The sequence below is a fragment of the Oratosquilla oratoria genome, chromosome 1 (genome assembly GCF_046742065.1).
Source record: "Oratosquilla oratoria isolate Oo_2021 chromosome 1, ASM4674206v1, whole genome shotgun sequence".
NCBI lineage: Eukaryota > Metazoa > Arthropoda > Malacostraca > Stomatopoda > Squillidae > Oratosquilla > Oratosquilla oratoria.
Window position 1 is genome coordinate 97,621,071 of NC_134777.1, and position 12,500 is coordinate 97,633,570.

The 12,500-nt window shown below is 39.5% G+C and overlaps 1 protein-coding gene across 1 annotated transcript in view; it reads left to right on the plus strand.

Moving 5' to 3' along the window:
- The window catches only part of LOC143024339 (carbohydrate sulfotransferase 11-like), a 16,897-nt gene extending 4,618 nt beyond the window's left edge, over positions 1-12,279 (plus strand). The window contains exons 3-7 of the mRNA XM_076183135.1: positions 1,334-1,467; positions 2,145-2,237; positions 8,623-8,737; positions 8,994-9,128; positions 10,829-12,279. Coding sequence (XP_076039250.1) covers positions 1,334-1,467; positions 2,145-2,237; positions 8,623-8,737; positions 8,994-9,128; positions 10,829-11,014 — 663 coding nt within the window. The 3' untranslated portion in view covers positions 11,015-12,279. The remainder of the gene's footprint in view (positions 1-1,333; positions 1,468-2,144; positions 2,238-8,622; positions 8,738-8,993; positions 9,129-10,828) is intronic.
- The last annotated feature ends 221 nt before the right edge of the window (positions 12,280-12,500 follow it).

A 12,500-nucleotide genomic window follows, 5' to 3' on the forward strand; every position in this document is an offset into this window, starting at 1 on the left:
TGTAGTTTCAGAAGGAAAATCACTGAATCTTCATTGATAAAATATTTTCCTAACTATGATATATCAAATGGTCAATGGCAACCTGACTGCATCACCACCTTAGCAGTTGATAAACTATCGTCCTCCATACTAATAGTGGACAAAATCCAACAATGTCCTCGCAGCGTCGGCCACGTGACTTGAGTCCTCCCCTGCTTCCTACATATTTACCTCACATCCTTGTATATATACATGTCTTTTCAACATTATATTCCATCTGCGGAAGAGGATCAGAGATAGTAATCGAAATATGCGGAACTCTGCTTTCGTCTCTTCCTTTCCGAAAGTGGGTTTTAAGTCTAATGTTACTAATGTGCTTTGACATTACTTTGTTGTGATATATATATATATATATATATATATATATAATACATGGAACACGAGTCACACTAAGTCACCGATCGAATCACCACCCAGCACTCAAGAGTAACAATATGTATAAATGGCCTGGTTCTTCACAACGCATACCTCGAAATGCGCATAACACTGAGAAGACACAGAACATATAATCCTACACTGACTCGAAGTCACACAACAAAGCCACCAACACAATGTCCATTTCTGAGGAAACTACGGGGGCGACTCTAGGGACCGTTGCCGGATATTCTGAGGCCCCGGGTCTCCTACAGTATAGACCGGAGGCGGGAGATTAAAGAAAACGAAGCGACGGTAATGAATTTGCTCAAAAGGGCCCACATCCCTGAATATCACGTGATTACTTCTTGGCCTGACTGTTCGAACACATGATAACGATATCGACCCCAGTTAAGCGCCTCCTAGGGTAGGATGTTCGTCTCATTATCCAGTAAGGTCGGATGGTCAAGTCGACCCTAAGGGTATACTTTGATTTTTCGAATTTTGAATTCAATCATGTGACGTGACTTGTAATCACTTATCAAATTCCACATGAGTACACAACTGTATCAAGAACATCTATTGGTTTTAATACATATTGATTTAAACCTCTGACTGTGCTTTTTTCTTATTTTTTACGAACATCAAACAATTTCAATTAACTGGGATTATGACAATATGTTTAAGGGATTAACTAAATGTCAAGGTCTCATCTTCAAAAGCATCCAGGATTCATGTGTATGTTGCACGTCCTTGTATATGCTTTTGTTTGTGTGTGTATGCATATATCTGTGTGTGGATGTATTCATGTATGCATACAAGTGGCATACTCTTGTATATAGTACCTGATCTGTTGACAATTTCTTCCATTATATTCCATTTAATGAAAAAATAAAAAGAATACACAGTCCTACGCCTCTGACAAATCCATATTTCTTAGGAATGGAACAACCACGAATTCAACTACCGGTTGGAAGTCTATCGCCTCTTCCCTCCCCCGGCAACCTCTCGCCTCCTCAACGACGCCTTCAGGAAGGCCGTTCGCTTCATTATCGTCCGGCATCCCTTCGCCAGGTGAGTCGAAGGACCCTGGGAGTCGTCGAGGTTCCCGTTCAAAGAGTCCTTTGTTTTCTTTGTGTGTTTTTAGTAGGTAAAATTTCGATTGAACATTTTGATATCCATGATACATACATACATATATATATATATATATATATATATATATATAAATGGAGAGAGAGGTACAGTATTTCGTCGCCGATAATCAGCGCTTATGTCCTTGGAGACAACAATAGCGAATCTTTGATTTCAGTCACGATTTATACGTTTCTTCATTGATACAGTTTTAGCTGCAGAAGTCTCTTTTTATTGTAGAACAACTAATTTGTAGAATATGTTATGTGCCCCACAACTGAAACTATTCGTATATCTTCAATGTTAAAGTCAGAGGGCTCGAAATGCATTTTGTCTTTTTGTGTGCCATGTACAAGAATATGTATTTTGGTTTTCATGAGCCGTAGAGTAGTGGTTCTCAAACTGCATTCTTAAGCACCCCATTGTATGTATTACTGTTCTTCAGTCTCCTGGAAAGGTGCTTCAACACTGAATAAAATCGTCAGGCATCTAGAAGCTTCACCTTGTGGCTCCACTTTTGAAAATTTGTCCCCCTACCCCACCCCTAAGGGAAATTATTGACTCCAAATTGAGAACCACATTCATAGTTGAGTCTCACTTAAGTTCTCGTCTTCCAGGCTCCTGTCGGCCTACCGGGACAAGATTGAGCCTCTCGAGTCGTGGCCGGCGGAGTTCAACTTCCGTCAGCTTGGCCAAGAAATCATCAGAGTGTAAGTTTCCGCTGACAGAGCGTCAGTGATGCTGATTGTCATTGTTCCCTTCAGCACGGAGTCATACCCTGAGGTGAATAAAATCGCCCGGAGTCAGGCAGAACAAAAGAGGTAAAATGCGTCATCTTAGCGACGCTGTTGGCGCGTTCTCCCCTCAGGTGAATAGAATCCTCAGGTGTTAACCAGAACAGAATATGTAAAGTGTGACATGTAAGTTTAAAACTAATCAAGTCTGGCTCTAATGACTGTTGCCTTAAAGTGGTGGTTCAGAGAGAAATACGTCAGAGAGAGTCACTCCCCCCTCCCCACCGTTCGTTTTCGAAATTTCGACAAGACCCTTACTTCCATTTGGAGATGCAGCCCCGAGGGGCTGGTACACGGTCCTTGGATCAGACCCAAGATATCTCTCAACTTTGACTATAACTCCTCCTCATTTTTACACATAGGGAACCAGTGACTGCTCTCCATCTTTGTCTCCTATAAATTGATAACATAGAAGCAGTCTCAAAACGGACAACATTCCAATGTTTCTTTCAGAGAAATCTATAAGAGGGTCCGAGGACCGTTGCCAACCATTGTGGGGCAGCGGGTTTACAAAAAATATCGAGGCAACAATTATGTTATCATTATAATTAATCAATTGTCTCTTCGAAGACATGACTGTATTTTCATAGTTGCTGGATATTGACTTGTATATTCTTTTACATGTGATATATATATATATATATATATATATATATATATATATATATATATATATATATATATTTACAAAGGATTACAAAGGCGGAGCATGCCGACAGGAGACCTTTTGATCCATATCTAGGTCGGATGCGAAAAAAAAAATCATATTAATAATAAAATAACAAATAAAAACTATGATAATGTAAATAACAAACAAAATACATAAACAAATGCATAGGTATAGTTAAACAATAAACAAACAGGTAAATAGTAAATAATAATAAATTGACATATAACTAATAATAAATAAAAATCAGACAGACAAATGATAACAAAACAAAAACAAATAATATAAGATAAATTATAATCATTACAGCATCTTACTTAGGTATTTATCTAAATGATTCTTAAAGCTTTGAACTGAACTACATTGCACTACCTGTGCAGGAAGTTTATTCCATTCATTAACTACACGGTTGGCAAAGTTGTTTCTACCTACTTCCAAATTGAATCTATTTCCGGACAGTTTGAGACCATTGTTTCTTGTCTGATTCTCATTCAATGTAAAAATTTGGTCACTTTTGATGTTGTCAATTCCCTTTAAAATCTTAAAGACCTGTATCAAGAGAAAACAGATTCATATGTTTTAGTCGATTTTCGTATGATTTATTTTTGATATTTGGAATCAGTTTTGTGGCTCGCCGTTGTACTCTTTCCAATCTGTCAATGTCTTTAATGAGATTCGGTGACCATACGGAAACAGCATATTCCAAATGTGGACGAACTAACGATTTATATAGCTTGTTAATGAGTGATGGACTTTTGAAATCAAAAGATCGCGCAATCAGTCCTAGAATCTTATTTGCTTTCTCAGAGGCTGAAATACACTGCTTGGATGATTTGAGGTCGTTACTGATAATTACGCCAAGATCTTTTTCACTATCCACTTTTGTTAACGAATTTCCAAATAACTTGTAATCGTACTTACTGTTATTTTTACCTATGTGCATTACCTTGCATTTACTTGTGTTAAATTTCATTAGCCACTTTTCAGACCATTGCTGTAATTTATCTAAATCTTCTTGAATATCTAATTGGTTTGAGTGATCATTTGCCACTCCGCACAGTTTTGTATCATCAGCAAATTTGGAAACAGTAGATTTTAGTCCATGGTCTATATCATTTATATATACTATGAATAGAAGTGGCCCAAGAACGGAACCCTGAGGAACTCCACTTGCAACACTTTTCCATCCAGAAGTTTGTCCATTTAAAACAACTCTCTGTTTTCGATCATTTAACCAATTACTAGTCCAACCTAATAGGCTACCACTTATTCCATGCAAAGCTAATTTAGTAAGTAGTCTTTCGTGTGGGACGGTATCAAAAGCTTTTGCAAAGTCTAGATATACTAAATCTATATTGTTTCTTTTGTCATAATTCGAGATAACTGTGTTGTAGAATTCGAGTAAGTTAGTCACGCAAGAACGTTTCCGTCTGAAACCATGCTGGCTATCATTTATCAAACGGTTACTTTCTAAATGATGTTCGATAGCATCTCTGATGATAGTTTCCATTATTTTTCCTACGATTGAAGTCAAACTTATAGGCCTATAGTTGAATCACAATGGCAAAAGCCGACAAGACTGTGAGAATAAACACCTTGTGAGATCGAAACCTTTATTAGTACTACGTTTCGCTTGTTACAGCTTTTTCAAGTACAGACATGACACACACTCTGAGCGCATATAAGCCAACAGGGAAGGAACTGGGAGAGGTTATCAGGGAGGGGTGGGTGGTAGGTGGAGGGGGAGGAGGGGGACGGGTGGGACTTGGTGGAGACAAAGGAGGACATTTCGGACAGTTTGTTGAAGTGGACTAAGGGGGACATTTCATACATTTATTTAATGCGGGTAACAGATGGATTATAGGAGGGGCGATGTTAAACATGCCTCTGTTCTGCTCAATGGTTTTGAAGCTTTGAATGGCGGCCGCTTCGAGGCATTTTCTCCTCATTCTGTCTGGTTCACTAAACAGAAGTTCTGCGTTATCCCAATCCATCAGGTGGTCGTTGGTGTTCCGGTGGATAACACAGGCGTTGGTGGTGATGTTGTTCCGGGAATCGTAGCGATGCTCCCGGATCCGGGTCTTCAGGTCACGGGAAGTCTCGCCGATGTATACTTTATCACATCCAGCACAGGGTATGCGGTAGACACCAGCGTTTTTTCCCCACATCTCGTCCTGGCTGTCATTCCTTCTTGAAAGCTCTTTGATAGTTCTGCTGGACTGGCCCACTACCTGAATGTTGCAACGCCCAAGTGTCCGGGTGAGGGTGGCGGTGACGCTGCTGGCTGGAAGGATAAGCCTCCTAGCTGGATCTTTTGTTGGTTCCCGCCCTTCCATTATTTTGAGTGCCTTTTTCTTACACTGGTGGATGATGCACTCTGGATATTTTAATTTAAGAAAAACCTCCTTTATGTGCCTAAACTCGTCCTCTAAGAATTCAGGGCTACATATTCTGAGAGCTCTGAGGTAGAAACCTATGACTACACCTTTTTTAATACTGAGGTCATGGTGGGATAGGAAGTGAGTCAAATCGTCCTTATTGGTTGGTTTCCTGTAGACTGTAAATTTTAAAAAATTATCATGTTTGATAATAAGGGTATCCAAAAACGGAAGGGAATTGTTAATTTCTTCCTCCAAGGTGAACTGGATGGATGGCTCAAACCTCGTTCAGAGCCGCTTGGAGTTTGGGGATGTCAAACCGTCTGGGGGAAATTAATAGTATGTCATCCACATAGCGAAGCCATACTACGTTGCCAGGAACGATATCTGAGAAAGGCCCTGCTTCTAAAAATTCCATGAACAGGTTGGCAAGGACAGCGCTCAAAGGAGAGCCCATGGCCATGCCAAACCTTTGGTGAAAATACAGGTCCTGGAATTTGAAATAATTAAATTGGACACAAAGCTGTACTAAATCCACAAAGTCATTGGGGGGAATAGGGAGGTCAGTGTGGGAACTAGTGATTTTAGCCCTAAGGAGGTCAATCGCTTTAAGGGTCGGGACACGGGTGAATAACGAGGTCACATCCAGGCTGGCCAGCTTTTTGTTGCGAACAGGAACGTCCTTAATTCTATTCAATAGGTCCCCTGAGTGTTTCAAATGAGCACCGCTGATGGTACCCAAAAGGCGAGACAAATGTTTGGCCAGCGCACCTGCCAGTTTGTGTGGCGCACTCCCGATCCCTGATGTAATTGGTCTCATGGGTATATTGGGCTTGTGGGTTTTTGGGGTACCATCAGCGGTGCTCATTTGAAACACTCAGGGGACCTATTGAATAGAATTAAGGACGTTCCTGTTCGCAACAAAAAGCTGGCCAGCCTGGATGTGACCTCGTTATTCACCCGTGTCCCGACCCTTAAAGCGATTGACCTCCTTAGGGCTAAAATCACTAGTTCCCACACTGACCTCCCTATTCCCCCCAATGACTTTGTGGATTTAGTACAGCTTTGTGTCCAATTTAATTATTTCAAATTCCAGGACCTGTATTTTCACCAAAGGTTTGGCATGGCCATGGGCTCTCCTTTGAGCGCTGTCCTTGCCAACCTGTTCATGGAATTTTTAGAAGCAGGGCCTTTCTCAGATATCGTTCCTGGCAACGTAGTATGGCTTCGCTATGTGGATGACATACTATTAATTTCCCCCAGAGTTTTTTAAATCCCCAAACTCCAAGCGGCTCTGAACGAGGTTGAGCCATCCATCCAGTTCACCTTGGAGGAAGAAATTAACAATTCCCTTCCGTTTTTGGATACCCTTATTATCAAACATGATAATTTTTTAAAATTTACAGTCTACAGGAAACCAACCAATAAGGACGATTTGACTCACTTCCTATCCCACCATGACCTCAGTATTAAAAAAGGTGTAGTCATAGGTTTCTACCTCAGAGCTCTCAGAATATGTAGCCCTGAATTCTTAGAGGACGAGTTTAGGCACATAAAGGAGGTTTTTCTTAAATTAAAATATCCAGAGTGCATCATCCACCAGTGTAAGAAAAAGGCACTCAAAATAATGGAAGGGCGGGAACCAACAAAAGATCCAGCTAGGAGGCTTATCCTTCCAGCCAGCAGCGTCACCGCCACCCTCACCCGGACACTTGGGCGTTGCAACATTCAGGTAGTGGGCCAGTCCAGCAGAACTATCAAAGAGCTTTCAAGAAGGAATGACAGCCAGGACGAGATGTGGGGAAAAAACGCTGGTGTCTACCGCATACCCTGTGCTGGATGTGATAAAGTATACATCGGCGAGACTTCCCGTGACCTGAAGACCCGGATCCGGGAGCATCGCTACGATTCCCGGAACAACATCACCACCAACGCCTGTGTTATCCACCGGAACACCAACGACCACCTGATGGATTGGGATAACGCAGAACTTCTGTTTAGTGAACCAGACAGAATGAGGAGAAAATGCCTCGAAGCGGCCGCCATTCAAAGCTTCAAAACCATTGAGCAGAACAGAGGCATGTTTAACATCGCCCCTCCTATAATCCATCTGTTACCCGCATTAAATAAATGTATGAAATGTCCCCCTTAGTCCACTTCAACAAACTGTCCGAAATGTCCTCCTTTGTCTCCACCAAGTCCCACCCGTCCCCCTCCTCCCCCTCCACCTACCACCCACCCCTCCCTGATAACCTCTCCCAGTTCCTTCCCTGTTGGCTTATATGCGCTCAGAGTGTGTGTCATGTCTGTACTTGAAAAAGCTGTAACAAGCGAAACGTAGTACTAATAAAGGTTTCGATCTCACAAGGTGTTTATTCTCACAGGCCTATAGTTATTTGGTTTCTTTTTGTCACCTTTTTTGAATATGGGAGTAACATATACATATATATATATACATACATCCATATATATATATACATCCATATATATACATCCATATATATATATACATCCATATATATATATATACATCCATATTATATATATATATATATATATATATATATATACATATATATACATCCATATATATATATATATATATATATATAATATATACATATGTATACATCTATCTATATATATACATAAATATATATAAATAGATATATATACATATATATACATCCATATATATAAATATACATATATATATATATATATGTATATATATTATATATACATATGTATACATATATATATATATATACATATTTATATATAAATATATATATATACATATATATACATACATATATATATATATATTCATATATATATATACATATATATATACATATATATATATACACACATATATATATACATATATATATACATATACACATACATATATACATATATATATACATATACATATACATATATATATACATATACATGTATATATATATATATATATATATATATATATACATTCATGTATATATATATATATATATATAAACATATATATATATACACATTTATATATATGTATATATATATATACATATATATATATGTATATATACATGTACACATTTATATATATATATTATAGAAATGTATATATATATATATATATATATATATATATATATATATATATATATATATATATATATATATATATATATATATATGGATGAGGTTCTGGATACCTCTTGGTAAAGGCCTTCTTCCATGTCTTCAGGTATCGCCCCCGAGAAGAGAACATCACTTCGCCGACGCCGACTTTCCCCGAGTTCGTTCAGTACGTCATCGACTCAACGGCCAACCTGACCACTGCGCACGAATGGAAGAAGAAGGTAAGATGTGATGGATGGATAGATGGATAGACAGATCTTGGGGCTAGTCCAGAGACTGATTATTATCAGCTCCCTTAGGACTGCACCTCCTGGTAAAGGTTGTTTGAAGACGATAAGAGATATCGGAGAGGGACGATGGAGACATGATTCTCTTCGGTGTTTGTCCGGAAGGGATAATTGGTGGAGGTGTCTATCGTTGATCCTAGAATTTGTTTAGTCATTCGTGACGTGACCTCACTGGAGTTCCCTTCTGCAGGTGGTGTGCTGGACGCCATATTGGGTCCTCTGCGGCGTGTGCTCGAGTGACTACCAGCTCATCCTCAAACTCGAGACGATGCACGAGGACGAGCATTTCCTCATCACTTTGGCCAACCTGGAGGAGATCAAAGAGGTAAGTGATTTTCTTTCGGGGAGGTCTTCTACAAAGTATTTTTCTGTCAGTTTTACTTCCTTCCAGTTTGTCTTGACTTCTTCAGGGGGCTCTTCTCTCACGATGAACTACATTGGAAAGGTCGTTTTCGGGGTGTTCTTCTGTCATGTCTTCCAGTTCGTCTTCGACTTCTACATTTTTTTCTCTCTTTCCTTTCCTCTCATGTGAACTACTTTGGGAAGGTCTTGTGTAAGATGTTCCTCTGTCATATACCCTTCACAATTTTTCTTCTTCTTCAGAAGGTTGTCCTCCCTCTCCTTCTCACGTGAGCTACTTCGGAAAGGTCTTCTTCAGGGTGTTCCCCAGTCATGTCTTCCTCACAGTTCATCGTCGCTTTATTTAGGAGGTTCTCCCTCTTACATTTTCTTCGGCGAAGTCTTCAATTTTATTTTCACCTCGTAGGTAAGGACGTTCCTACTCAATCCCACACATGTGACTGCAGCTTGTCTTGGGTATCTAAACACCCAGGGCAAAGGTGACGGTTCTGGGTGCATCTAAGCGCCCCCTGACGTAAATTTCTCATCCTTAAGTAATTTGATCTAGCACTTTCATACATGTATTACGGGGGTAAGTATTTGATATTTTAACAGTAACAAGTTTTCTAATGAGATTTCGAAGTGAAACGTGGTTAGATGGTTAGAATAACATTAAATGACAAATCTTTCCTTAGTATTAAATAAAATAAGTTCTTGAGAAGTCTGACTAGAAAGAAAACTAAGATACTAGAATATAAGAAAACACCAAACATTAAATATATACATTTTTATCTTTTATTGCCTAACGTGATCTTGGCATTGTCCTTCCTCTCCTGTAACTGGCCTCAAATCGCCCTGCTCTTCTCTACCCTTCTAGTCCTGCCCTTTGCCCTGTTCTTTGGCCGTCTTCCTTTGTCGTCGCTCTTGGTCTTTCTTTTATCTTACCCATGCCTTTATATTTACTCCTATCTTGACCTTGATATCTTAATTTCTAAGTCCCCATTCTTCCCCCTGCTTACCCATATGCTCGTCTCTATTCTGTCGTTTTCTTTGTTACTGTCCTATTCTTTCTTTGTCTTATCCATTTTCTTTGTTCTCACTGTCCCTGGCCCGTCATTGGTTTCACCATGGTCTTTAGATCACGTGTTGGACTCGTAATCGACGGCTATTTCCCTCCCGTAAGAGAGCTCAAAGCTCGTATATGACTGATCTATGGGTAATGCTGTGACCTTACACGCACACACACTCTCAATTCCCCGCCCACGAGAGTTGGAGTAACAACCCGCAGCGCAGTGATACTGAAATTATTTCAGCCCTTGGCGGGATTCGAGCCCGGACTTCCGTAGTGACAGCCGGGAACTCTGCCAACTGCGCCACGAGTTGCTTTGTATGTGTCCTTGCGGATTCTTGTCCTTCCCTTGCTTTCCATGGGTTTTTCTCTGCCCTTTCCTTGTCCCGCCCTTTCTTTCTTTCTTGCGACCTTTCCGTCTTCTTCCCTTACTTTCTCTTACTCTTCTCTTGGCCCGACTTCGTCTTTGTCTCTTTATTTATTCTTCTTTTTCTTTGTATTTTCTCTTTGGATTTTACTCATCTCTGTCATGTCCTTTGTTGACTTTATCTTTTTGCCTTGTCCTGTCCTTAATTTGCCCTTTTTTTTTTTATCTTTGAACTTTATTCTTTATCCAGAGGCAGGAATGGCTCCACGGGGCGTCGGGCGGTGACTCCCTGAAGAAATCGTTCAAGTACTTCCGCCACGTGACGCAGAAGCAGATGTTCCTTCTGCGGGAGCGCTATGCCCTCGACTTCGAGCTCTTCGACTACAACATCGAAGAGTTCCTCGAAGTTGCCAAGGACGCTCCCGTGGTCGGGTGAAGGCTGATCTTGTCTAGCCTGATTAAAGTTGTCTGGCGTAGGCGAAATATGGGAAGTGTTCTCCTTGTACTAAAGGGATTAGTGAGCAGGGCGCTCAACAGATGGCGCGTACAGCATAAGAATCGGAAGTAAACGCCACTGTTTTGCCGCTGTCGCTCAAGAACCTGAGTCACTTCAACTGTACTTATTCCATTTGTTCCGCTCAGTGCCATGCGAACCATAGACATGGTTCTTGGCAAGCTTAGTTCAGAATACTCTTAAATGCTCTGTGACTGAATCACTTACTAAATAATAGTAAGTCGCCGTATACATGTTAGTTCTGTGATGATATCCCTAGACACTGAAAAAGGATAGATATGATGCATCCAGGTTACTTGCAGTGTGCTGTTGTGCTTTGTCCAGCACCACACTCACATTGAGGTTTTTAAAGGACACCAGACTTGTCAACACAGAAAAGTCTATAACGTAAGACACCGAAGACTCAAACACATCTGGTAAGAAAGGTCAAATTCTGGTTGTTCATTGCTCTTAGATATCTAGAATGCGTCATAGTGAAGTATAGAGTGCAAGAGCGTGAAAAGACATTTATGAATCTAGGGCAAAGGCTGAAATATAACTAAAAACAATTTCTGTGATAGTAAGAATTTTAAGTATAATTACAATGACTGTTTTTGTAGACTGGGGATTGTACTATTTATTCTTAAGTGAAAAATAATCGTCCATTAAACGACTGACCACTTCTCACATTGAACATTTCATTCAAGGAATTGGAGGCTAGCTACGTTGTTTCATTTCTGTCACAATTCGAAATTATTGCACTTCTTTATTGTGTCATCTTGACTTTCATGTGTGAATGTATTTTTATGTGCACCTTTTTACATTTATTGTCGAATATATATGATGAAATAAAATTTTAGATCTAAATGTGCGGAATGAACAAAATGGATTCATGTTTACACCTGACTTTTATCTCTCGTTTCTTCATATCCTTTGGGAGTCTTCTAAAAGCTTATTTGATACTCAATTTCACAAAGATTAAAGGGAGTATTGGAATTGTGATCGAACACTTTCACCTTAGAAAATGAAAACGGAGAAGAAGAAGAACGAAAAGAAGGAGAAGAAAAAGAAGAAGAAGAAAAAAAGAAAAGAAATTACATTGGCCTTAGCTTTCGTAGCGTCGCCATGCGGATGAGTTCTGTGGCCAACTAATTGAGACAGATGCCATTGTTTCAGTTCAGAGGATTACCCCTACAAATCTCATTGAAATAGTCTGGAAATGAGGAGAAAAGAGAAATGATAATCGCAAATGAAAAATTAAGATGTATATAATAATAAAACTAAGGAAAATGAATATAAACAAAAACTTGAAACAGAAATAAAGATATGTCATGTTTATGATGTTTGGATTATTAACCTTGAAAATTTCTTTGATACACATTTTCAACTTATTTGCCACATGTTTGGCGTATTCAAACGCAGAGATGAA